Source organism: Pseudorca crassidens, chromosome 1, assembly GCF_039906515.1.
Source record: "Pseudorca crassidens isolate mPseCra1 chromosome 1, mPseCra1.hap1, whole genome shotgun sequence".
NCBI classification, from domain to species: domain Eukaryota; kingdom Metazoa; phylum Chordata; class Mammalia; order Artiodactyla; family Delphinidae; genus Pseudorca; species Pseudorca crassidens.
This window is the reverse complement of record NC_090296.1, coordinates 41210854-41237227: the sequence shown is the minus strand read 5'-3', so window position 1 is coordinate 41237227 and position 26374 is coordinate 41210854. Positions and strand designations below refer to the sequence as shown.

At 41.6% G+C, this 26374-nt stretch overlaps 1 protein-coding gene and 1 long non-coding RNA gene across 6 annotated transcripts in view; one reads left to right on the top strand and one right to left on the bottom strand.

Moving 5' to 3' along the window:
• The window catches only part of LOC137222678 (uncharacterized), a 40423-nt gene extending 36269 nt beyond the window's left edge, over positions 1 to 4154 (top strand). For 2 of the 4 annotated variants that reach the window (XR_010942553.1, XR_010942552.1), the window contains one exon: positions 3288 to 4154. This is a non-coding gene — a long non-coding RNA (uncharacterized lncRNA). Of the gene's footprint in view, positions 1 to 3200 lie in introns of all 4 variants that reach the window. The other 2 variants (XR_010942550.1, XR_010942549.1) reach the window with 1 other exon arrangement.
• An 8091-nt stretch (positions 4155 to 12245) lies between these two features.
• SIX4 (SIX homeobox 4) lies at positions 12246 to 24816 on the bottom strand. 2 transcript variants are annotated; one of them, XM_067734111.1, is made up of 4 exons: positions 24694 to 24816; positions 23634 to 24484; positions 20253 to 20941; positions 12246 to 16619 (listed from the first exon to the last, which is right to left on the bottom strand). In XM_067734111.1, exons 1-4 carry the CDS (start codon positions 24694 to 24696, stop codon positions 15823 to 15825), a joined length of 2340 nt encoding a protein of 779 aa, XP_067590212.1. In that variant the 5' UTR covers positions 24697 to 24816; the 3' UTR covers positions 12246 to 15822. The 2 variants fall into 2 exon arrangements, with proteins under 2 accessions (XP_067590212.1, XP_067590204.1); XM_067734103.1 differs by having other exon boundaries at positions 23634 to 24815.
• Between the last annotated feature and the right edge of the window lie 1558 nt (positions 24817 to 26374).

Below are 26374 nucleotides of genomic sequence, written 5' to 3'. Positions count from 1 at the left end.
GCACCAGCTTTCTCTAGCTGCGGCGAGCAGGGGCTACTCTTCCTTGCAGTGCACAGGCTTCCCATTGCGGTGGCTTCTCTTGTTGCGGAGCACGGGCTCTAGGCGCACGGGCTTCAGTAGTTGTGGCACGCGGGTTCAGTAGTTATGGCTCCCAGGGCTCGGTAGTTGTGGCGCATGGGCTTAGTTGCTCCGTGGCATGTGGGATCTTCCTGGACCAGGGCTCGAACCCGTGACCCCTGCATTGGCAGGCGGATTCTTAACAACAGCGCCACCAGGGGAGTCCCGAGCTTTATGTTTGTTTGTTTTTCATTATATCATTTTCCAGTATTATTGAAAATGTTAATTACAAATTATAGTTTTCACTACTGTTCCCATAATATTGGATGTTTAGGTTATTTCCAAGTTTTTGATGCATGGTGGGCATAAATTTTTGTTTGTATTTCAAATTACTTCATTGGGATAGAAAGAGAATTACAGAGTCAAAGAATATGAATAGTGACTTTTTAAGTGTTTTACTTCTTTGTTTTTGGTTGCACTGTGTGGCTAGTGGGATCTCAGTTCCCCAACCAGTGACTGAACCCAGGCCACAGCAGTGAAAGCCAGGAATCCTAACCATTAGACCACCAGGGAACTCCCCAAAGATTTTTACTTCTGTTGAAAAAGTGACATATGATAAAAAGAGTTAAATATAAACCTTAACAAGTTAGCCTTCCATCTCTGACCTTCAATCATGTTTTTTCTTCCTCAGATTCTTTCTGTCTCTCTCTCGCGCTATATATATATATATATATATATATATATATATATAAATAAATAAACGTGAACACTTGGGTTTTGTCCTCCAGTTTTTTTTTGAATTTTATTTTATTTTTTTATACAGCAGGTTCTTATTAGTTTCCTCCATTTTTTGGTTATTATAAATAATGCTGCTATGAAAATGGGTGTACCTTCCACAGCCACTTTTTAAAAAGCCTATCAAATCATGGTGGTAGAAATACTCTTGTGTACTTTGACTTTAACAATTTTAACAATGTATTTTTAAATAGCTGCTTGGCATTTAATTGCTCCCTCCCAATGAAGGACATTTAGGCTTTTTCCAGTCTTTTGCCACTACAAATAAGTCTGTATTAAGTACCCTTATATAAACGAACATCACAACTGTGCAAATATATCAGTAAGACAGACCTCTAGAGGAGAAGGTACTAAGTCAGAGTATGTGCATTTTAATTGTGCTAGGCATTCCCAAAATGTCTCCACAGTGGTTACTACTAATAGGTTCCCACCAGTAATATATGAAAGAGTATGCTTCCTGATACTTTCACCAAGATAACATATTAACAAATTTTTATATCTTTGCCCATGTGATCAACAAAAATTTGTTTCTTTTTGTTCTTGTAATTTGATGAATTGCCCTCTGGAAAGGTTGTACTAATTTATACTTCCATGTGTAATATGTCAAACTATCTGCCTTGTTGCATCTTCACCAGCATTAAGCACCATCATTACTTTAAACCTTCACTAATTTAAAAGGAGATAATAGTATCCCATTCCACTTTTCAAGCTGGCATCTTATTTTATTCATTCATGCAACATATATTTTCCAGGCACCTATAGTGTGGCATATTGTTCTGACAACAGTGGTAAGATATTCTCCTTGCCCTCAAGGTGCTTACATTTCTTTGATTACTTGTGAGTCTGAACATTAAAAAATGAGCAGTTTCAAGTTGTATTTTAAACTAGGAATTGTGCATTGCCTCAGATGTTTTAAGGAGATAGGAGATAATGGTAACTTAAAGATGATGTTTATTATTCTGATGGAAGTGGCATCTATAGATCTGTAGTGGGAAAACGGCATTTCCTGACTCATTTATATGACAACTTCCATTCTGTTACCTAGAAGGGAGAGTCCAGAGGTTTCAAGAAAGTAACCTAAATACAGTGACAGATACCATTAATTGACCCCCAGTGTCTATTGTCCTCTTCTTCCTTTTAGGAATAGAATTATCTGACCTTTTAGTAGGACATATGGCCACTTAGCTAGAGGTATATTTCCCTGGGAGCTAGGCATTGGACATGTGACTAGGATTGGGCCAATGATAAGTAAGAAGTGACATAAGCAATATCTTGATTGTTTCTTAAGGTGGAGTCTCCTCCTCTAGATTTCTTTCTTCCTTCAGGCTGGGAAATGACAGGGATTGGAAACCAATGTTGAGGGTCACGGGATTTTAGATGACCCGGTGAGGCAGAACTACCTTGTCAACCTAGACTACTCATCTCTGGACTCTTACATGAAAGAAACAAACTTCTATCTTATTGAAGTCACTGTAATATGTGGCCTCTGAAACAGCAGATTGACTCATTTACTAACTGATATATGTACATAATGTGACATGGTATAATAGGTACTACAGAGACCCTAAAATATCTCTTCTAGTTGGCCTCTGTAAAGTCTGAAATTTCCTCATTAGAGAGTCCACCTTCTGAGTTAAGGTCTCACAAAATAGATTCTGTAGAATACTAGCTTCTCAGTTAATAAGAAATATTGAGATATTGCTAGAAAAAAAGGGCTAGTGTAAGTTAAAATTGGGACATGCAGAGTCTTAGCACGTTTCTTTACTGCAAGCTTTCTCAGATAATTTCATATGCTGGTGTGCATCAGGAACATTCAAGAATGTCATAAAATACATATTCAAAAAATACATTTCCAAAGAAAAAGCATTTCTATAACTTAAGTGATCACTTAAGCGGCCAAAATTGAATCCATTTTTGTGGATTTTGTTAGCATTTTAAAGGACTAATGTTCTTTGGAACATATCTTGGGGAAAGCTAGTTAAGACTTTAGACTCCAAGAACCTTTTTTAAGGATTCTCAATGAGAGGCTAAGAAATTTACACATCTCCTGGTCATGAACATTTTCTCTAATAGATTTTGGAAGCTTTTGATTTTGGCAGTAACCCTAAAAAGAGGAGTGAGCTTATATGTAGATTCAGTGATTTGTTGGGGGAGGGGTCTGGAGGAAGGATGATAATAGACTTAGTACTCTGGGACTACTCTAGGCAGCTTAGATCACTGAAGTATGGCCAGTAAATCTGATGATCTCATCTCACTGTACGTTAGTCAGTTATTGCTGCAATAATGTGCATAACAAATAACCATAATATCTTAGTGACTTACATGACAAATATTTTTCTCACCCCCAGATCTTGGGGTCAGCTAGAGTGACTGTGATTTGGGCTGTGAATTGAGTTCAGATCTGATCCACATGTCCTCCATTCTGCAATCAACAGGTACCCAGGGAATGTTGTTCTCACGGCAAAAGTATAAGACGGTGGAAGACTCCCTGGTGGCACAGTGGTTAAGAATCCACCTGCCAATGCAGGGGACATGGATTTGATCCTTGGTCCGGGAAGGTCCCACATGCCATGGAGCAAATAAACCAGTGAGCCACAACTACTGAGCCTGCCCTCTAGGGCCCGTGTGCCGCAACTACTGAGCCCATGTGCTGCAACTATTGAAGCCCACCCTCCTAGAGCCCGTGCTCCGCAACAAGAGATGCAACTGCGATGAGAAGCCTGCGCCCCTCAACGAAGAGTATCCCTGGTTCGCCGCAACTAGAGAAAGCCTGCACGCAGCAATGAAGACCCAACACAGCCAAAAAGAAAAAAAGAAAAAGAAAAGAAAAAAGTATAAGGGGTGGAATCTCTAAGGCAGCAAGTCAATCCATACAGGTACATTTAAATCTTTGGTTGGATATTATATCTGCTCACATTCCATTGGCCAAAGCAGATCACACAGCCAAGCTTAATATCAGTGAAGCAGAGAAATATAATCACCTCAAGAACAAGGTGCAGAGTCAAGTGGAAAAGGTTGTGGTTATATATGTATTGAAATCTTTGGTTATCTGCTTAACTGAGTGATTTCACTTATAAAGATTAATCTTAATGAAATAATTATGGGTATGCCCAAAGATATACCTACACAGATATTCTTGAAGGCATTTCTCAATAATAAAAAATACTAGGAACAAAGAAATAACACTGGAAACAATTGAAATTCAATAGTAGAGAATCAGTTGAATAAATTGTAATCTGTCCAAACAGTGGAATCATATGTAGTAACTTAAAAGTTAACAGTAATAAATAACAATTATTATGTGTTTTGCTAAGCGTATTGCATGCATGCTTTTGTATAATCCTTGCAGAAAGTCTGTAAGGTAGGTACTATAATTATTCCCAGTTTACAGATGAGGACCTTGATGCACAGGAAGATAAAGTAATCTGCCCAGGGCCAATCAATTAGTAAGTGGCAGTATGTGATGGTTAATTTTAGATGTTAACTTGACTGGGCTAAGGGATGCTCAGATAGTTGGTTGAACGTTAAGAACAAAAAGGCTGACCTTACCCTGAATAAGAGAAAATTCTTCTTCCCTGATTGCCTTTGAACTGGAATTTTATTTATTTATTTATTTATTTATTTATTTTTAATTACTTGCTTCTGGTCTCAAACTGAAACACTGGCTCTTCCTGGGTCCCAAACCTGCTGGACTTCAGACTAAAACTATACCATCAACTCTTCTGGTTCTCAGGCCTTTGGACTTGGAGTGGAACTAAGCCATTGAGTTCCCTGGCTCTCTAGCTTGCTGAGACACCCTGACAATCTTGGGACTTGTGAGCCTTCATAATCGAGTGAGCCAACTCCTTATAATAAATCACATATATATATGTACATATATATATATATACTTACTGTAGAAATATTGTGAATTCAGTTCCAGACCGCTGCAATAAAGCGAATATTGCAATAACATGAGTCACACGAAGTTTTTGGTTTTCCAGTGCGTATAAAAGTTATGTTTACACTATACTGTAGTCTATTAAGTGTGCAATAGCATTATGTCTAAAAAAATGTACATGGTTTAATTAAAAAATACTTTATTGCTAAAAAATGCTAACCATCATTTGGCGATGCAGGGTTGCCACAAACCTTAAGTTTGTAAAAAAAAATGCAGTGTCTGTGAAGCTCAGTAAAGCAAAGAGCAATAAAACAAGGTATGCCTGTCTATAGATAGTGGTTAAAAGGGTAAGCTTTGCTCAATGAGAAAAGAACAGTCTCTTCAACAAATGGTGCTGGAAAACCTGGATATCCACATGCAAAAAATGAAGTTGGACCTTTATCTTATGCAACATACAAAAATTAATTCAATGGATTAAAGACCTAAATGTAAGACCCCAAACTTATAGAACTAGAAGAAAATATAAGAGAAAGTCTCATGACACTGGATGTGGCAATGATTTCTTGGATATGATGCTAAAAGCACAGTCCACAAGAGCAAAAATAGACAAATGGGACTACATCAAACTTAAAAACTTCTGTTCGTCAAAGGACATAATCAATGGAATGAAAAGACAGCCTTGGAATGGAAGAAAATATTTGCAAATCATATATCTTAAAAGAGGTTAATATCCAGAATATATAAAGAATTCCTACAACTCAACAACAAAAGATCAAATAACCAAATTTTAAAAGGGGCAAGGGACTTAAATAGACCTTTCTCCAAAGATGATATACAAATGGCTACCATTTGTATATTAGTGAAATTTAAAAATGATAATGCATTTCATGATTAATCATTGTCTATAGAGTTTAAAATCCTTATTATAAATGCTATATCATCCACTGAGAACATCCTTTCTCTCTGCCCTTCCAGAGTGCTCCTACTCATCTTTTTTTTTTTTTTTTTTTTGCGGTACGCGGGCCTCTCACAGCCGCGGCCCCTCCCGCTGAGGCGCACAGGCTCGGGAAACGCAGGCCCAGCGGCCACAGTCCACGGGCCCAGCCGCTCCGCGGCACGCGGGATCCTCCCGGACCGGGGCACGAACCCGCGTCCCCTGCATCGGCAGGCGGACTCCCAACCACTGCGCCACTAGGGAAGCCCACTCTTCATTTTTTGAAATACAATACCATCTTGCCTGTGGGGCCTTGTACAACTCCTAGGGACATGTTGTACATACCCCTTTTGTAGTACTTTAGCATGAATAGTTTGTAGGTCCATATCAATCCACTTAACTTAGTTCTTAGATGCTACAGACTGGCCTGTTCATCTTTGAATCCCAAGTGATGAACCGGGCACTTGCCACATGGATGCTGGGGTTTGGCTTAAATTAAGTAAACCGATTCAACAAAGCCAAGCTTTGAGAGCTTTTCAGATCTGGTGTTTCTAGAGTTTGGAAGTGGTTCTTTATCAGAAGTTTGTTCCTCTGGTGCAGGAGCTTGGGCCCAGATCACAGACCTGGTTTTACGTTTATGTACAAGTGCATTGGCATTTTTAAGACTTGGGCTTCATCAAATTGGCACTGGGGAGCTCAAAACTCCACTGAATGTTGCCATATTTTAAAATTTACATCAGAGAAAATGAATGCGGAACACATGAAATCTATGACCCAGACCCCTGAGAGATATGCATATGAGGTATATGATCATCAGGCATAGAAAGTGATATGATCAGATTCAGGATATTTTATCAAAGATTACACTTAACTGTTTTCTTTTCTTTATAAAAATTATCTTGGTTTACAGACACATCTAACAGTTTTCACGGAGAAATCTGACTGAGAAAGACTGAAAAGTGGTCTGTCAGTGTGAACTAATGAAAAATTTGGAATTACAGAAAAAAAATTAAAAGGTAGTTTTATTTATAGGCCATGTAATAACAGAAAAAAATTTTCTTGTAGGCTCCATGGAGATCTGCTGTGTTAAAAGAGAGGATTACTTTGTATTTAACATTTCAATGGCTACTGTATTTGAGAATGCATTTAAGGGGTTTAAAGTGTTTAATAAATAGTTTTCCAACTTAGATGCTTTACATATGGACCCAATCTGGTTCATGTATTTAATGTACGTTGTTAACATGCACCATTTAAAATAACTACTGGCTGATGATCTTCAGTCTCTCTGCACCCTCTACATTGCACTGACCAGTTAAAACTTCAATTTGCATTGAGATTTAGGTCAGTAATAGAGAAGCTACTGCGTGAATCCTCACTATTTAAAGTGTGGTCCCCAGGCCAGTAGTATCAGCATCACCTGGGAGCTTGTTAGACAGAGTCTCAAGCCTCACCCCAGACCTACCGAATCAGAATCCGCACTTAATCAGGATCTTCAAGCTATTTACATATGCACATTAAAATTAGGAAACACTAGCTTGCAGCACTCATCTCCAAAGTGGGGTATATTTCCTCCAAATGGTGTCCAAGAAGATTCCTTGGGAAATGTAAACAATAATAAGAACTTATTCACCTTTATATACTTGTACAATTTTGATTTTGTGAATTTTAATAATATGTATAATATTGCATAGCAGTACATGAATACAACTTTAAAATAATAAAAGTAAAATAAAATAACTAAAGGCAAATTTTAGCCTAATTTATTCCTCCTTGAAAAAACACAAATTCTGTTTTAATATAGCGTGACTCATGCTATGAGCTCAGTGTTATAACACTACCAGTTTGCTACCTGATTCAAAAATCTGTACTCATCCTTGGGAAGACAGATATGTGTTAAGATATCAGAGTATGACTGTATAATGAGACTAGAAGTAAGGGGCTCTTATTAGGTGAGATTGTATGTATTCTTAGAACTAGTGTGTGTTCATTGGAGATATTTTGGAAAATCTACCTGGGATGATTGTGATAGGATACTTGGTCACTTTTAAAATATATATATATTTTTTATTGAAGTATAGTTGATTTACAATGTTGTGCCTCTCACTGTTGTGGCCTCTCCTGTTGCGGAGCACAGGCTCCGGACACGCAGGCTCAGCGGCCATGGCTCACGGGCCCAGCCGCTCTGCGGCATGTGGGATCTTCCCGGACTGGGGCACGAACTCGTGTCCCCTGCATCGGCAGGCGGACTCTCAACCACTGCGCCACCAGGGAAAACTCTCTTGATCCCTTTTAAGATCCCTGATGAGTATTCATGCAGGGACAGAATTTAATCCATCCTCATTCCCATTAAGTGCTAATACAATAAATTTGCCAAGGAATGAATATTGTTTATACTAGGATATTCAATGTCATCCACATGTTAAAGAACACAGTAAGAATATACTTATTAAATAAATAAAAATGAATACAAACTTGTATTACATTCCCTAATTTTAACCAAACATATATTTTGTGTTTCTCTTTGGCACATCTCCTAAGTAGCTCACACCTTAAAAAGCAAAGAAAACAAAACAAAAAACCCAAAACAACCCTTGTTTTTCTACGGCTAATTTTTATGGTTTCATTATAGCTAATGACTTTTCAACACAGGAATCCTCTTGAAGGTAATTATCCAGGCTCTGGATAATATGTGTGTGGGGAAACTACACTTAACTGTTTTCAGAGGATCCAACAGCTCAGATTCCACTGTCTGGTCCTTGATACCCAGTAGGGAAGTGGAGCACATTAAGAAAGGAAAGGGTGACATTTGCTTTTCCTCCACTCATCCATCCTTCTCTCCCTAGTCCCCAAACCCACACACATGCACACATACACACACACAAACACACACTTGTCTGTTGTGCTTAGAAATAGGGAACACCTTGCTCAGTTTTATTGATCTGCAACTTATCATCCATGATGATAGCTTTGTTCTTTTGCATCCTTAAAAGGCTTCCTTAAAATACAAATTCCCAAGGGGTGGAGGGTTGGGCTCTTCATACCTTAAACTATTAACTACCCGCACCAGGATTATCACTTAAGGAGCTTGGGAAGGTAGGACAATACCTGAGGGAAGGGCAGACCCATTAGGGAGCAAAGTAGATACAGGTGAAGAAGGTGGAAAAGTACAAAAGCAGCCCTGCCTCACCTAGCTCTACACCTCTAAATAGTCCTAGGGTGTCACAGGTTGTTGACTCAATATCAGTTATTTTATCTTACATTTATAGCCCTTGGCAGGTCACAGTGTACTTTCACTCTGCAATTGATTCGATTGTCTTAACCTGTGGGGTGGCCTGGGAGGGAGTGCATTTTATTAACCCTTTTTCTCTTCTTATAACTACATGGATCTCAAATATAATGATATCCAACACACCCATTTCAATGGAAGAAAAGAGAGGTGAGTTGATATTTCCCAAATCTAAAGGCTAACTAGAATCCAGATTTCCTGATGCCTAAACTCTACATTCCATTAACTATTCCTTATAGACTCTTTAGACATCTGCTCAGTTTAAATACAATAATAGGAATATATCCATAGAGAGAATATTTTTAGAGAGCATATCTGTATATAAGTATAAATACCGCTATTTTGAAACATTGATCTAAAAAATCTTAGTGAGTACATTTTTGCTAATGCCCCCAATTGTCTGTCAAACTTTGTATCATCTGGAACCCAGCCTCTGTTTGGAAGTAAGTGGAAAAAACCTTGGAGCAGTAAGGAAAATAATCACCATGAAGACCATCTACCAATGCTAGGAGATTCACAGAACCACTCTCAGACCCTACCCCAAAATGCAGTGATTTATTTTTGTTCTCTAAATAGGGATAATAGTTTAACCAGTTGAGCCATAAAGTTCCCTAATCCAAGCAAGTGAAATGATTTAAAGGGATGGATGACTGTTCGGGTCACTATTCATTCAACAAATAATTTTTAAGTGCTTACTGTGCTCTGCTACACTAAAGGAGAAACAAAGATGAAAGTGTTGAGGCAAACACATAATTACAGTGATGTGATAAGTGCCACATGAAAGGAAGATATAAATTCCTGTCTGATCACAGAATCAGCCATGTACTATTCTGTTTATGAGGGTGAGACAGAGCTTCCTGGAGCAGACTCACTTCCTAGTGAGTCTGGGAGATCTGGTAGGTAAGAAAGAACCTGGTGCCTGTAAGGAACAGATTCATGTGGCTGGAGACGTGACCAGACAGAGATGTAAGGCCTGGGTCTTGGAGGCTTTGTATGTTAAGGAGTTTAAATGGTATTTCATAAGCAATGGAGAGCCATTGAAGATTTCAAACTAGCATGTGAGGCTGGGATAAGTCTTGAATTCTGAAAGTCCTATCTGAATATAGTTGTAATGTAGCCTGGAATGAGGACCAGACACTGGATACCAAGCAGGCAGAGGCTGCAATAATTCAGTCGAGAAACGGTAATTACGTAAACTATAGCAGTAACCCTAGAAATGGAGGGGTAAGAACTAATTCAAGAGACAGTAAATGAGCAGACATGGATAGATGTAGTGATCTGGTGGAGGAGGTGGGAAGAAAGGGACAGAAGACACCAGAGTGAATCCCAGATTTTATATTTGGCCAATGGATGAATGAGGAACACACAGTGGAGAACAGGTTTACAGTGAAGATAATAGTTTAAATTTTCATATATAGAGTCATAGGTGACTAGGATATTCTGAAGATATTCATTAGGGAAGTGCATCACAGACCAGTAAAGCCCTACCTGTGATCTGGTCCCTGCCTGTCTCTCTGACTGGATCTCCTTTCACATGACCCCTAGAGTGTATAACACTGTGATCCAGCCGCTGTGCTCCTCCCTCAGGGCCTTTGTATTTGCTGTTCCCTATGGCTGGAATGCTCTTTTCTAGGTCTTGCAGGCTGGCTCCCTTGAACCGTTCAAATCTCTCTTCTGAAATGTCACTTCTTCAGAGACCTTCCTTGACCAATCTAATCCCCACCTCTATCCATTCCCCATTCTCAATTCCATCACCCTGTTATTGTCTTTATAGCATTGACCATTATCTGAATGTATTTTGTTTATTTACTATCTACTGTATTGGAAATGGTGAGGTACAAAGGTAAATTTCCACATTTATTATTTTTAAGGCAAACTGGCAAGGTGGGATGGAATCATATAGCTAAAGGTCTTGAATCCCATTGAGGGGTTTTAATTTGCTAGTTTCCAAGGAGCTACAAAAATGTTTGAAGTAACACAACATTTTAATCAACTATACTACGGTAAAATAAAATTAAAAAATTTTGTCGCTAAAAAAAATGTTTGAAGTAGATCAGTAACCTTGTCAAATGTTTTAAAAATGTTTCATTAAGGGCTTCCCTGGTGGTGCAGTGGTTAAGAATCCGCCTGCCAATGCAGGGGACATGGGTTTGAGCTCTGGTCCGGGAAGATCCCACATGCCGCGGAGCAACTAAGCCCGTGTGCCACAACTACTGAGCCTGTGCTCTAGCGCCTGTGAGCCACAACTACTGAGGCTGCATGCCACAACTACTGAAGCCTGCATGCCTAGAGCCCGTGCGGCTCTAGAGAAGAGAAGCCACCGCAGTGAGAAGCCCGCGCACCGCAGTGAAGAGTAGCCTCCGCTTGCTGCAACTAGAGAGAGCCCGTGCGCAGCAACGAAGACCCAATGCAGCCAAAAAATTTGAAAAAGAATATATATATGTATAACTGAATCACTTTACTGTACACCTGAAACTAACACAACATTGTTAATCAACTATACTCCAATATAAAATAAAAATTTTAAGAATGTTTGGTTAAGATATTATAAAATATCATCACTCCATAATTTCTGACCCTATACAGTACCCACTTACTGAGACACTATTCACTTTAACTGGTTTAACTACATAGAAAATTTGTAAATAAATGAACTGAATGACAAGATTATAAAAAACACTACACATAATACCTGAAATTAATTTGATGACTTTAGTTTTGTAATAGAGTTGTACAGGTGGTCCCAGTCTATTTTTTTAATCTAGTTTCCTCTTCATTTCAGTGTGGGAGGCATGCAAAATCAGATGTCATGTAATTTTAACATGAGGACCAAACTGTACTAAGGCTGACTCTTCTACACACTCAGTAATGCTGTTCTGTCCATAGTTTTAAGCCAAACCACTGGTGGACCCAGCTGTGGTATAACCAGACTTTGGATAATGGGAGTGCCTTAAAGATGGGGTGATACTGAGCTCTTTCAGTAAGGTTGGGAAAGGAAAGGTCCTTGGACCTTTCAATTTAATTCCATTGAAAATGGTATCAGATTCAGATTTGGGGACACCTAAATGAATGACACATTTCTTTCCTTTAAGGAGGATGAAATCTAATCATTTAGCTCTGAGTATGCAGTACAATTAAGTGAGTTGGGTAATTTTGTATAAAGACCGACAGACTGTTTTCCCAAAATGACTCCTCTTATATTTGCAAGCCTATGAAATGTTTGTGGATTTTTGTTTTTCTTCTCTTTACTCTTCTCTGCTTTCCCAGGGATAAATAACTTTTTCAACATAAGGTATGTATAAATATAAAGTTTATTTAGCATAGTGTTTAGAAAAATAAGTTCACATCATTTCAGAAAACAAATAAAACACTTAATTGTCCAGGCATAAACCCCTATTACAGTACAACATACACACTTTAGATCTCTTTGGTTGGGTAATTAAGCACAGAAATGTTCTGGGACATGCTCTGTGTGCCATCACCTAACAGTGCAGTATAGACTCTGTTACCCCACCCCATGATATACATTCTGTATAGATTTTCTCTTTGTGTAAGGCACAGTAAAACCATATTGAGTATATAACTGGTTGCCTCTAAACATACAGTACATGCAACAAAAGAATAAAAAATTTTTGAGAACCCTGAAAGCCAAAAGAGTCACATGCTATACAATTTTGAGTAATAAAATGTGTGGTGGTAATAAGAAATTAACATAAAATGTATCAGTTAGATACAAAATAACTGTTAGACTCTATTATCTAAGCTCTAAGAAGACTTTGAAACATCTTCTATAAAATGTAATTCTTTTCCCCACAGTTTTCCTGAATTATTTATATTTTTATGATGAGATGATCTGTCAAAAACATTTTAAAGAATGAAGAACTTCTGGTTATGTACTAATGCACACTTGTCTAACATGTAGTAGGGCAGGCTGCAATATCTACCCAATTATCCAGCTTTTAACATGCAAGACGCAAGGGCATATACAGAGAGATTTAAGGTCAGTGTGCAATTCAACTATGAATTTTATCTATGGCTATAACATCTACCTGCCTTTCGTAACACAAGAAAGGCACTGAAACGTGTATAATTCAGTCTTTTCTTTACTATGAATATACATGAGCTATAAAGCAGTACAACACAGGTGCTCTTGCTTGACTGAGGAACAAATGCACCTTCTCTTTAAACAACAGGCTGTCCTTTACTGGATGTAACTAAGAGCTATATATCAATTCTGACTGATAGAGTGCATAGATAGGCTCACACAGCCAGCAGCAGGGGTTGGGGTTTGCAGGGAGTTATTTATCCCTATTCTGATTCCTCTTTGGGGATCATTAGAGGGTCATTTGCAGCATCTTCAAGCATTGGTTTACGTAAGAGGGAAATTCTGACAAGGGTTCTGAGTCTGGCCCTTGGTACTGCAAAAAAACATTTGCAATTCTGTGCAAGGAGATCATGGGGTTTATCTTATTTCATTCCCATATATATGGGCTACATAACAACTGGCCCTTATTTTACTGAAAGAATAGAAAAGAACAAGTTCTTTATAATGTGCATTGATTCTTACCTGGTATTTGTATAGCTACCTGGAGTAACTGTAGGGGTATAATTACATCATGTTGGAGTATGAATAGGTTTCCTAGGTAAGTCTTAAGTTTTGTGCTATCTTTCTCTTTCTTAAGGAAGAAAAGAGGAAGAACTGTGAATAAAAGAGTCTTATATTTTTGGAAGACACAAAACTTTTCCTGTTATATATATGTATATATAACATACATAACTTTTTAAACCTTCCCATCTTTCTTATTGGATGGGTATTTTAAAATAATTAACAAACTCTTGATATTTGCAGCAATCAAGTGGAAAACATCATTTTCATGTAAACTGCACTATAGACCCATGTAATTAATCTCAGTAACATGATCAGCACACACCCAAAGAAACAAACAAGCTGTATAAGTAGTGGTGGAGTGGAAGGAACTCTAAAAGACCTGATGTTGTAAAACAAAACAAAACAAAAAAACACGTAATTTCAGCAGTTTAGGAACATTCGCTAATTCCATAAAAAAATGGGACCTAAGTTCTTTATCAAAATGATGAGGGAGAAAAAAAATGATGGGGGAGGAATTCTTCAAAGGGCTCTTCACCTATGCCTGCACGTTCCATTTGCAATAACAACAAAAGTTAAATCCTCTACGGCCCTTATTCAACATGCTAGGCTGATGGGCATGTAGACATTTACAGTGGACCCTTTGTTCCAATCTTAAAGAAAGCAATATGTGGTGACATCTTCATGTTCAACAACTTTCTGTCATCTCTGAAGAAGTCATTTTCTCACTTTTCTTGCTTTTCAGAGGCCAGAGACTTTACTCACTACATAAATGTATTTGTATTATTACATCTTCTGTTCAGAGTCCTGATAAAAACTGTAACCACAGCTCACAACATTATCAAACAAGCTTCTTACAGAAACCCCGAAAGATTTACTTTTAAAGAAGAGGTGATAATATAGTGCAAACAACAGTCATATGTCATAATGTAACAACTGAGTTAAAACATTTAGAACTAAGTTTCAACAGGACATAATTCAGCTCAATAGAAGTTACATATTCTTTCTTTCCTTTAAAATGGTTGTTTTCATAGCCTCCAGAATTGGTTTTACATGGTGGTCTATAACTGTTACTTCTTTGTAATGAAAAGTATCAACAATAATTAATTGTTCAACCGCTTGCATCATAAACATTAACTCTTATAAGTGAAACTTAAGTTCTTCAGATTTAGAGCAATTCTGTGAAATTAACCCTGTTGGATAGTAGAAAGGAGTCATCAGTGCTTCTGTTGAAACTTCTGTACCTTAGTAAGAATAATAAAAAGGCCACAAGGTAAAAAGGCACATAGAATTCTGTAGAAAATATATTTAAATGAATCAGAGAGTTGCTAAATAAAGAACAAGGATGTGAAAAAAAGTACCAAAATTCCAATACTGGGAGTTAGATTTCTTGTTTCAGTGTTATTAATATTGACCTTAATAGACTCCTGATAAAAATCATTACTTTTAAAATCCTACAAAAAGTAAAACTTTGTTGGAAATAACTGTTCACTTCCTGTTCAAACAATAAAAATAAATTAAACAGTACGAAAACATTTTTCTTTTCAGTTCATAGTGTCTGAAGTATAAGAGAAACATATACAGCATAAATAAAATTCACTGTAATTATCCAAATTCTTGCTTATAGGACTAATATATTTACACTCATACTGAAGTTTGTTTCAGAGTTTTTAGTGGAGTTGCAAACTTTCTCAGCCACAGTGAACTATTACCAATCACATCTGGAAACGTATAGAGACAAGCCAAGACTTTCACAAAAATGCTGAAAAACAGAAATGCACATATTCAAAAATATACCCTTAGAATAGTGTAGAGTACCTTTTATGCTTCTTAACCTTACCAATGCCCGTGGAGTAAAAGTAAACAAAAAGAATTGTATTGTTTCTAACGCTCTGTAGTGATATTTAATTTCTACCTTAAGTGTATACATTTTTAATTTAGAGAACTATTTATCAAGTTCCATTTGATCTTAGAATTATGTTAAGTCAACCAAATGATACACTTTGACTTCTTGATATATTTCATCTTGTTCCTCTGTCTCCATCTATCTAAAAGAGAACACATGTGAACAAAAAGGCTGCAGAAATGCAGTTCTACTCCTGCATATTTAACTGTGATCTTCATTCAGATCAATCCAAAGTCTCTTGAATGCATTTACTTGCAAAACTAATGTTTCCCTTCAAATGGGAAAATCCTTTATGTCCTCAGGTCTTCATGAAAAGATTTGCCTGCTGATGCCAGAAAAAAAAAGGAAGAAATTAAGTTTACAAGTCTTGCATCTCTTCATCCAGTTGGACAGTCTGGAGCTTGGCAAGCTCTTTTTTGTCTGTTTCCAGGTCTTCACAGACAGTCTCAACCATGCCCTCTAGGACATACTTGGATTTGGAGTCCAGCATCATTAAGTTGCTTGTTGCTTTGCTCTCAGAATTTGTTAAGAAATTCTCTTTTATGTTAGCTACTGATTGCATAACCAGATGATGTTCTCTGACAAAATCCTGGTGTACTGTAGGGGAGGGGTGACTCACCTGGGCTTCAGCTGTGGGAACTATTTCCCCAAGGGCAGCCTGGGTCATGGGTACTGATAATAGATCTTGACCAGTAATAAGGGAGCAGTTCTGAAGAGTTGCATAGTTAGTGTTGCTGACAGATGTCACAGTAGATTTGCTTGCCACAGGTGCAGACATTGGCTGGCTATCAGCAATGTCAGGGTTTAGCTCAGTGGGGTTTAGTATGGTAGGGGGAGTCAGGGAAAAATTGTGAGTTGGGGATACATTAACTAAGGAGGAGGACAGTGGGTGGAGGCCACTTCCCGAGATACTTTCAGAAGACAGGTTTGCATTTACTTGTGCATTCTGATTGACAGGCATCAACTGAGAAAACACCAGGCTCCTCTCCACACCCTCCTGTTTAACAGATCCTATAGTCTGGCCTGAATTAGGAACAGTGTATACCACTGCACTGGGAGCAAGAGAGCTCAAGAAAACCTTTCCTTGCTGGACTGTGGTGGACTCACTTGTAAATGTGCTCCCATCTGAAGTGCTTGAATTTACTGAAATATTACCTAAAAAAAAAAAAAAATAAAGTACAGATTATCATTGATGGGGCTGATAAGGAAAGAAAAAAGTTATTTTTTACACACATGATTTTTCTCAGGTTCCGTAGAATCACCTTGGGCACTTAAAACTACAGATTTCAAGACTCCACTCCTGAGAATCTATCTATCTGACTCAGTAAATCCCAGAACAGGTGTATTTTTAACTCCTTGAGTAATTCTGGTGATGAAGCTGGAGCAAGAACTACTGGCTTAGAAATCAAATGTGAAAAAAAAAAAAATGTTGTTTCCAAGTTCTAATTTCAGTCAAGTTTCTGGTTCAGTATTACTGAGACTTGATATCTCTCAATTAGTTGATAGTTATTGCTCGCTCTGCCAGTTAGAACTAGAAAACAAAAATGTGAAAGAGAATGCCTTTGTTCAGGGCAAGCTCAGTAACTGACATAAAATATAAACGGAAATGCAGAAAATACCACATAAATGAGTTACCCTGGGGCTTACAGTTAACCATATAAACCTGTACAGACAAGTTGCAAAGTTTCACCAAACTAACCATAAAGTCAAGTCAACAAAACATTCAATAGTTTTTTTTTTTTTCCTTTTGTTGTGCTAGTTCTGAATTTTCAGTGTTGTAGTGACAGGAAGAATTAATGATAATAATGAAATGTGCTTTTTAAAACACAGATTAACATAAAGAGCTAGAGCTAATGCTTCTGTAAAAGGTTTGTATCTTTTGAGACTCTCATTATAATGTTCTACAGAGACCAGAAGTAGTAAAAGAAATAGAAGTAGAAAGCTGAGTTGTTCAAATCAGCTAACTCAGACAATGCAGACAAATTAGACCCCCTCCCCCGCAACTCACACCATCAAATAAAACCCTTTTCTTTCTGAGTCTTTTCCTAGGCACAGTGAAATAATGGCAATTATCTTGCCATTAAAGGAAAGGTGGACATGGGGGAGTTTTGTGACAGAATAATTCAAGCAGGATGTTTACCCTGATCTTGAATTAGATGTTCAGTAAACTCTTCATTATTTTGAGAAAACAGCCTAATGTTAAAGGTAATTCACCTAAAACATTTCCCTCCTTGAATTAATAGAATAACTGTGATTACGCTGCCACCTCTATCGATAAATGTATGTCACAGGGCTGTTTATATGTCTTCCAAACATTCTTTTTTTTTTTTGCGGTACGCTGGCCTCTCACTGCTGTGGCCTCTCCCATTTTGGAGCACAAGCTCCGGACGTGCAGGCTCAGCGGCCATGGCTCACGTGCCCAGCCGCTCCGCGGCACGTGGGATCTTCCCGGACCAGGGCATGAACCCATGTCCCCTGCATCGGCAGGCGGACTCTCAACCACTGCGCCACCAGGGAAGCCCCCAAACATTTTTAAGCACCTTAAATGCAAAGGAATGGCTTTAAACAAACAAAAAATGAAAACACTTTATTTGAACTTAAGAAAAACATTTCTACATATGTTTGAGCTCTTCTCTAACGTAAATCTTTGTTCCAGGTCAAACAAACTAAAAAGGCTTTAAAATTCTTGTTGACTACTAAACTGTAGCAAAAGACATCTGAAATAGATGGTTACTTTGTTGTGTGTATGCGTTTGTGAAACTGTTTGCCAGTGTATTTGTGAACAAAATGATTCATAATTTTTTGATAGGGCTATATATAACATAATAGGTGTGACATTTTCCCAAACTGCTACGGAATATAAATAAAATAATATTTCTAAATGTGTAGGTATTATAAAATACATAGATGAAGGAGGAAAAGCAGATGTGATCTAAAACTTGATATTTAAGTATAGCTGCAATTGAATTATAAATTGAACAATCATTTCAAAATCAGTTAAAAAAAACCCAGTTGAGAAATGATATAGGTACAAAGTATAATTTTATAATGATGCTTAAAAAAAACCCTTTATTTACTCAGATTATAAAGTGAGCAAAAGAAATAGAGATTCTGCTTTTCTATATAAATTTCGACTATAGAAAGATCATCTACCTTGTCTAGCCATTTTTAGGAAAGGCTTGGTATCTGTTTTGAGAAAGGCTGAATCCCCAAATGCTTTACTGAGAACTGCAATACACAGTTACTCTAAGGGAACGTTGTTTCCTGGGCCATCTGGTTAAACTTATGTCTTCAACTCACCCAGACAAGTCTAAGGATTGACAGCTCTGTCATTTGATCTTAGCTACTTTAACTGAAAATGCTGTTCTTATTCATATTAAATGTCCCATTTTAAGAATTAGCTATTAGTTTGTAATAATTTTCTATGGTAGCACTTTTTTAGTTTATGTGTGAGAAGTACTCCTGCTTTTCTTCTCCCCCAATGTACATACCATGCTTTTTGCTCAAATTTGTTGTCTTTAAAATGTTACCTACTATTTGGAAATTTCCTAAAGAGAGAAAAAGGGTTAGATCCACATTAAAGTATTGTAAACTAAGCACTTTGGCTCTCCCTGTGGTTTTCCTATTTTTGCCCTGTGTTGGATAGTGACTAAGCTTAATCCTTTCCATAGCCTGGAACAATGAAGAAATAAATAGCATGCTGCAGGACTGTCGTGTGTTACTATACTACCATTTTACCTAAAGAGAAACAAATGAACAGAATGGAATTTACTGCACAACAATTCTTCCATTAATGCCTCAAACAAACTGAAGTAGACCATAGTTGTGGAAACAAGAGTTGTGTGTAAATTGAGGTGTTTTTTTTGGATAAAACCATTTTACAGGAAGCTGATCTTTAAGGCAAACAGTCACTTATTTTGTTTGGGTAAAAATTTGGACTTTCAGATTTGCTTCCAGGAAGGCAAATATGCACTAACGTCTCCCACTCCTGAATTCTAGCAGCTCTGCAACCTCCACTGCCATTCTAACCATTCCTGTTTCTACAGAGAAACAATGACACAGAGCCATCCAGATTTGCTTAAAGTCATTGAAGAACTGGCATATCAGCCTCAGGTTTCCCAAATTTCAGATCAGTGCTTCCTTTAGCAGATGCCTGAGTAAAGCCACCAACATATAAAATAAGGCTTACAGTTACCTCCATAAATAAACCCACACATTTAGGGGGCAAGTGTACATGCATAGCAACAGACAATCACATACTCCTCTGTTCTCCCTTTAGGTCTGTTAGTCTTACTTATAGGAGGAACATGAATCAAACGCAAATGATCCAGTCTCTTTAGCTCGCTCTTCTAAAACTCCTTTTGGTCAAATAAAAAATGCTTAGGTGAAGTCTACACATTCTTACCAACTGCTTGACTTATTTTGTGTTCTAGCAATATTATTAATTTTTAATCTTAAAATGTCAAGCAGTGAGTTACTTTGTAAGCACCGATTGACTTAGCATATTTCTATAATTGTAGAACTGGCAGGACTCACTACGAACTGTATTTTTCCATTCAGTTATTGGGAAAATAAAAACCCACCCCCATGATGCCAGGGAACCAAGCAAGCTGGATATTACATGGATGTTGTGAAGAAAGAGGAACAAATCAAGGCTATTCTGCAGCTGTGGCAGCCAGTAAGGTACCTGAACAGTAACAGCAATCTATAGCTCTCACCAAATGCGTCATTTACAGCAGCTGGCTAAAACATTCACTGGTGCATTACGGTACCAAACCAGACTTTTACCTTGCGAAGCTGCCACTGAAACAGGAGGCAGCTGCAGTGGAGAGAATCCAATGCTCCCATTAAGGAACTGATTGCTTGCTCCGGAATTGGGGATCTGGACGATGCCATACTGGTTAATTTGCACTGGTGTGGTAAAAGTCACTACAGAACCTCCATCCTGGGAAGCCACTGTTTGAATACCTTCTCTTTTCACCTCAGTGCTGGGTATCAGCCCTGGGAATGACACAGGAGCACTGGGGCTATAGGAGGTGGTGGCTGCTGAGTTAGTTGAAGAACTCTGGAGAACTTTGAATTCCTTCACATCCTGGGAGGTAGACCCCAGTATGTCAGTCATGGATATACCATTGCTCACAATGTTTGATGCCATTTTTGGTGGGTTCAGTGACACTGTCTGTGTATTTCCCACACTTAATCCATTAAGGATAACTCCATTGGGTCCCTGAATGAAAGAATTACCATTAAGGAAGACAGGTGAAGTACTGGCAGGTACCAAACTTCCATTCAACAAAACTCCAGAAGAGCTTAATGATATTTTAGCATTTCCAATTTGTTGCATATATACTGGCTCCATGTGACTGGAAAGGCTGAGGTTGGTGACACCATCGGATGAACTGGAGAGTGGATGAGGAGACAAATCTTCATGACCCTTGCTGGATTCATCTTCAGTGCTAGGATTGCCATCCGACTCACTGTACAGAGGAGGAAATCAAGACATTCAGAAAGTCATGGGAATGGCAATCTATATAGTGCCAACTGTTTGGAAAACCAGCCTCTAATCCCATTAAAGGTAGTGTTTAAGGAAAGCACAGCAGTTAAGTCTTCTAGTCTTGTTTTAGCTCTGAGGCCTTTCAGCAGATTCTGACCAGGGCATCTGAGAAGAGGAAATCTCATGTCTCAATAACCTTTACTAATAATAAGTTCAGAGAAAGTCCAGAGGTCTAAAAGATATAAATTCAGCTAATAGGATTTACAGAATTGTCTATATGTTTTTATAGCACTGAAGTTATTTATTACTATTAAATATGCTGCTACCTATACCACAGAAAAAAAAACTCATTAAAGGGGTGGTCAGTCATTTCTGTTTAGGAACTCTTTCCCTTCCCCTCAAACCAATTCAGATTAGTGTGATTTTGGAGGTAAATGAAACTGTCAAAGGAGCAGGAGGTGGGAAGTACTCAGTTTTGTCTGCCAGTTAGTTAACAAGAGATCATTTTCTCACCTGCTCCCAAACTTCTACTCCACCAGACTGACAACTGTCTCATTCAACAAAGTGGCTGTCTTGTTGTAGGAAAGGCACTTTCAACCCAAGAACTGTTATGTGCAGTCGCCTTTGAATCCAAAGAAAGCCATAGGGGCCTATTTAACAAACACCATCCAGTGCCCTGGTGAGGTGGGAGGGAAAGGGTGTGGGTCACTCAGTGGCCTTGTACCTTTCAGACCCCTTCCCCAGCACCCTCAGTCCTTCTGTTCTGTTCCAAACAAGACTGTGTTCCTCAGTTCTCCGATTTGGGGGTAAATACCAAATCTGGGGAGGGGTAGTGGTGGGTGTTTCCCATTTGGTCGGAGGCTGGGCCGGGGGAGAAAGGATGGTAGGACAGAGGCAGTTTGGAGCGCGGCGGGACTTGGCCCGGCAGAAGATTCGACATCTCTGCAGTGCCCCGAGGTCGGTTCGCTTTCATGCCGAGGGGAGGGGATCACCCCGGACTGCGGGGCCAGGAGCGCAGAAGGCGCTTTGATTTACGAGCTGAGGCTGAGCCGCCGTCGCCGTCTGCGAGGGTGACTCACCGGGGATGCGGGTGGGAGGTAGATCCGGAAAGGGGCCTCAACCAGGCAACTGGGCTGGGAGCGGGTGTGTGTGTTGGTGGGGCGAAGCAGGCTGAGTGTGGCTGAGGAGACGCGGGGAACGCGCCCGGCCAGGGAGTGGAGGCTCCAGGGCAGCTGGCCGGCGCGCCGCGCCCGCTCCCCACCCCCCTACCCCCTGCCCATCGGATTCCGTCGCCGACAGGATCCGCTGCCTCAAGTAGGCACGGGGACAGGTGGCGTGGAGTTACCAAGGCGCCTCCTCTGGGTCGCCCCCGCAAGTCCGCGGAGGGGTGCACACAGGTCGCAGTGCGCGTTTTGTTTTGGTTACCGCGAGGCCGGGTTCGGGCACGGAGCCTCCCTCCTGCCTTGGGCGAGAAACGGGCAGGAGCGGCCCGCGGCGGGCTCTGGAACGCGTCGGGTGATCACCTTCTCCCCGCCGGGCCGGGCTCCCCGGCTCCCAGATTCCTCCCCTGAGCAGAACCTTCGAGCTGCTTTTGGATTCTTTCTCTCCTTTCCCCGCGGGGCTGGCGACACCATCCCTTTCGGCGACCTTCTCTTTACTTTGTCCAACAATACACACAGACCAGGTGTCTGACTCAGGAGGACGTACAAAAGAGGAGGAAAACCCGGTATTTTCTACCGGTTGGGAAAAAATACCTGGCAGTCAAAAAGTTCAAACCCGCCAGGGTGGGCGCTCAAAGAGGTGCGGAGTGGATAGCGCCCCCAGTCCTTCCCTGCTGTCCGCCTGGTGCCAGCCTGCCCCCAGCCCCAATCACCACACCGGGAGGGAGCCCCGCAGGGTTCGGGGGCCGGGGAAGCCGCCCTCTAGCCCCACCACCCCGGCGGCGCTGAAATTCGATCCGAAGGAGTTCAGAATCAGGTTTCAAAACACCGCAGAGCCGAGCCGCACCAACACCCCACAGTTGCCGCGGCCGCGAAGGGAACCACAGCGGGCAGGGTGAATGATTAACTCTGTCATATAAAACCTCGACGTCCCCAGACCCCCTTCTGCGCTTCCAGACCCCACCAACTTTCTTCTCCCTCCGGAGCGGCCACGGCCACCTCCAGCGCCTGCCTGGGGCAGCCGAACCCTGGGGGTCCGGGAGCGCGTGCGCGCGCCGGGCCGGCGTGACCCCATGGAGGTGCAGACCCCGGCGGGCGCTGGCAACCTCCGTGGGCATCGGGCGGCAGCGAGAACTGCCTTTCCGGCGTCTACACACGATCCTTCGCCCGGCCAGAACCGGGGAGAGAGTGGCAACTTCAAAGCCAGAGGGATGGGGGTGGGAAACCGGGCAGCAGTGACCAGCCGAGGTGGGGGCGGGGACTGAGACCTAGGCGGGCGACCAGAAACTTCTGGGGGGAGGTGGGGGGAGGGTAAGGAGCAAGGTTCCCCCGCCCCTCGCCGCCGCCACCCCCCCTCCCCCAGCCGGGGAGAGAGGTGGGGGGCGGGGAGAGGTGGGCAGCCGGACCAGGCTGGTGGGGAAGGTAAGCGCCATGTTTGCAAGCACTTGGAGGAAAAGAAAGCTGGGAAGGGGGTTGGGGAGAGGAAGGGGGAGGAGGAGGAAAGTTGGCGCTCACCTTTTGGACTGGGTCTCAGAGGGGTTCCGATCGCGCTGCCGGCGGTTCTTGAACCAGTTGCTGACCTGGGTGAGGGAGAGGCCGGTGATCTTGGCCAGGTGCCGCTTCTCGGCGGGCGAAGGGTAGCGATTCTGCTTGTAGAGCTCCTTGAGCGCGTTGCGCGACTTCTCCTTGAAACAATACACCGTCTCCTCGCCGTCCCAGATGGTGCGGGGCAGGGGAAATTTCCTGCGCAGCCGGTACTTGTCCACGGCGCCCAGCGGCCGGCCGCGGGCTCGCTCGGCCTCGGTGTAGCGCGCCTTGTACCAGAGCTGCTGCAGCAGCGGGTGGTTGGCCGACTCGAAGCTGTGGCTCTCGAGGATGCTGTAGAGCTCAGGGTAGATGCCCTGGTGGAAGGCCACCAGCGCCCGCGCCTTCAGCAGGCTCTCGTTGCCACGTAGCAGGTCGCTCTGGGGCAGGGACCACAGGAACCGGGCCAGGCGGTCCAGGTTGCCCCCCTGCTGCAGCGCCTCGCACACGCAGGCGACATGGTCGGGCGAGAAGGCCAGTGGGGTCTGCGCGGCGGCGGCGGCGGCGGCGGCCGCGGCGTGGTGGTGCCTGCCCAGAAGTTCCGAGTGGAGTTGTACCTGATCCGCCGCCGCTCCGGCCGCCGCCGCTGCAGCCACTGCCCCTTCCTCTCCGCTCACCCTGGCGGCGGTGGCCGCGGCGTCCCCCGGCTCCAGGGGGAAAGGGGCTGGAGCCGGGGGGCTCAGCCCCGCCGCCGCGCCCCCCGCCACTTCTCGGGGCGCCTCCTGCCCTTCCGAGGCGCTTTCCATCCCATTCTCCTGCTTGATGTCCGCCGCACTTGCAATCTGCCCGGTGGGGGAGGAAGAGGACATTTTTTTGTTGTTTATTTTCCTCCCTCCCTCACTCCCTCGCACTCTTTTCCTCTTTCTTTTCCCCTCTCTTACTCCTCCTTCTTCGTGTCCCTCCCCCCTCCCCCCCTCCGGAAAGCCCACTCCCTCCCTCCCGGTTTCGGCTGGATCTGGCCGATCAGGTTTCCCCCCGGCCACGCAGTCACCATTAAGATAGCTGCTAGAGCAAAGTAGTGTAAAAGGATAGCTGCTTTCTGCCGTTCCCCCAACGTGACTCCTCCGGTTGCTGCATACTATATGGCACTGGCGGCCCGGCCGGCCCGGCCGCGCCACCTCATTGGCTATTTCACATTCAGAGGGAGGAGGAGACACCGTTTCTATCCCTGTCGATCACCCGCCTCCCACTCCACCCCTTGCCGTTCCCTCTCCCCCTGACCCCCAGGCACCTATACCTGAAGGGAAACACCGACATTCTTTTCAGGCCCTGCTCCTGGGCGGGAACATGCCTAATGTGGCCTGAAAACTGGACAACAGACTCTTTCAAAGAGAGTCCCTACGATTCCAGTGGGAACATTAATTATGTGGCCTTAAGGTCCGGATGCGAAACTCTGAACAAAGAGACCACCCTCAGCATCTAGATGACAAAATTTCAGAGGACAATTCAGAAGCTTCCCTGGTGTCTCTCTACTGCCCTTCACCCCCCTTTCAGATGTCTTCATTAAGGATTTTTATTCAAAAGGGTCAAGAATAAAATGGCACTAGGGAATGCTCTAAGGGGGAAGCACTCACAGTAAATTAAAATTCCAAAGGCGGGGGGAATGCTTGAAAACGGTATAAATAGCCCACTGAGAACACAAAAACAAGAAGCCTTCAAAAAAAATGTGTTTAACCTTAAGTCACTTGGCGGGCTGGCAACCCAACTGAGTTGAACGTGTTACAACTGAACGTATAGAATGTTTTACCATATGTTTATCCTGGGTCGGTAGGGTAGAAGAGATCTAACTTTTAGATTATAATAACAGCATGGAGATTTAAGCCTCTATATGAACATTTTTAATATAAGTGTATGGACAGTGTTTTGGAGATGATATTCCTGGTAGAAACCTCCTCTGTGTGCAGGTGTCTTGGAGGAGGTCATTGCGGGATCAGCAGCCATTTCCACAGCATAAACAGATGGGAGACTGCCCTTTGGTTTGAGGTGAAGTGCCCGTAGGGGTGGAGTCTGCTGCTTTCTGCAGCTGTGTCTCTTTCCTTCATGGTTTGCATGAGGTCTTCACTCAAAAAAAGATGAACCCATCTCTGCTTCTCTGATGACTGTGGGTCAGTTGGGTCTACCTGCCGGTACTCTTTCTCAAAAATCCAACATTTTAATGACATCATCCTAACCTTTACTTCTGGGTGGCTTTGTGTTGTTTCTGCTCCCCAATTACCCATAAATGCTTACTTCAGCATATTATAAAGCAGCTGTTTAGGTCACCTGCTATCGTGATCAGCTTGATGAGGTTTTCCTTTTTTGAGGACAGGCTGCATTTTTATTGCTGGTCAACGACCAAGGTGTCATGTGAGTTTGGAGTTAACTTGCTTTTGTACTACACTAATGAAGCCAGCCAGCACTGACATCTCTGGTAGATTCAAAATTTATAATTATGGAAAAGACCACACGTTTCTGCCCCATTGGAAATATCCAGTTGGGTATTGGACTTCTGGACGATATCTGAGATTCATAACTTCCTTGACTTTTAAAAAATATGCTTTTTATTTTAGAATAATTTTGACTTACAGTACAGTCTTAAAAAGAGTACAGAGTTCCCACCTACTCTTTACCTAATTTCCCATAATGTTAACACCTTATATTATAATGATACTTTGTCCAAACAAATTAACATT

Excerpts from the sequence above, each read along its gene's own strand:
- SIX4 (XM_067734103.1), bottom strand. The coding sequence starts at position 24,511 with ATGTCCTCTTCCTCCCCCACCGGGCAGATTGCAAGTGCGGCGGACATC. Across the intron at positions 20,942-23,633 it reads TCTGAGACCCAGTCCAAAAG|TGAGTCGGATGGCAATCCTA; the intron begins GTGAGCGCCAAC and ends TCCTCTGTACAG. Across the intron at positions 16,620-20,252 it reads TTCAGTGGCAGCTTCGCAAG|GTAATATTTCAGTAAATTCA; the intron begins GTAAAAGTCTGG and ends TTTTTTTTTTAG.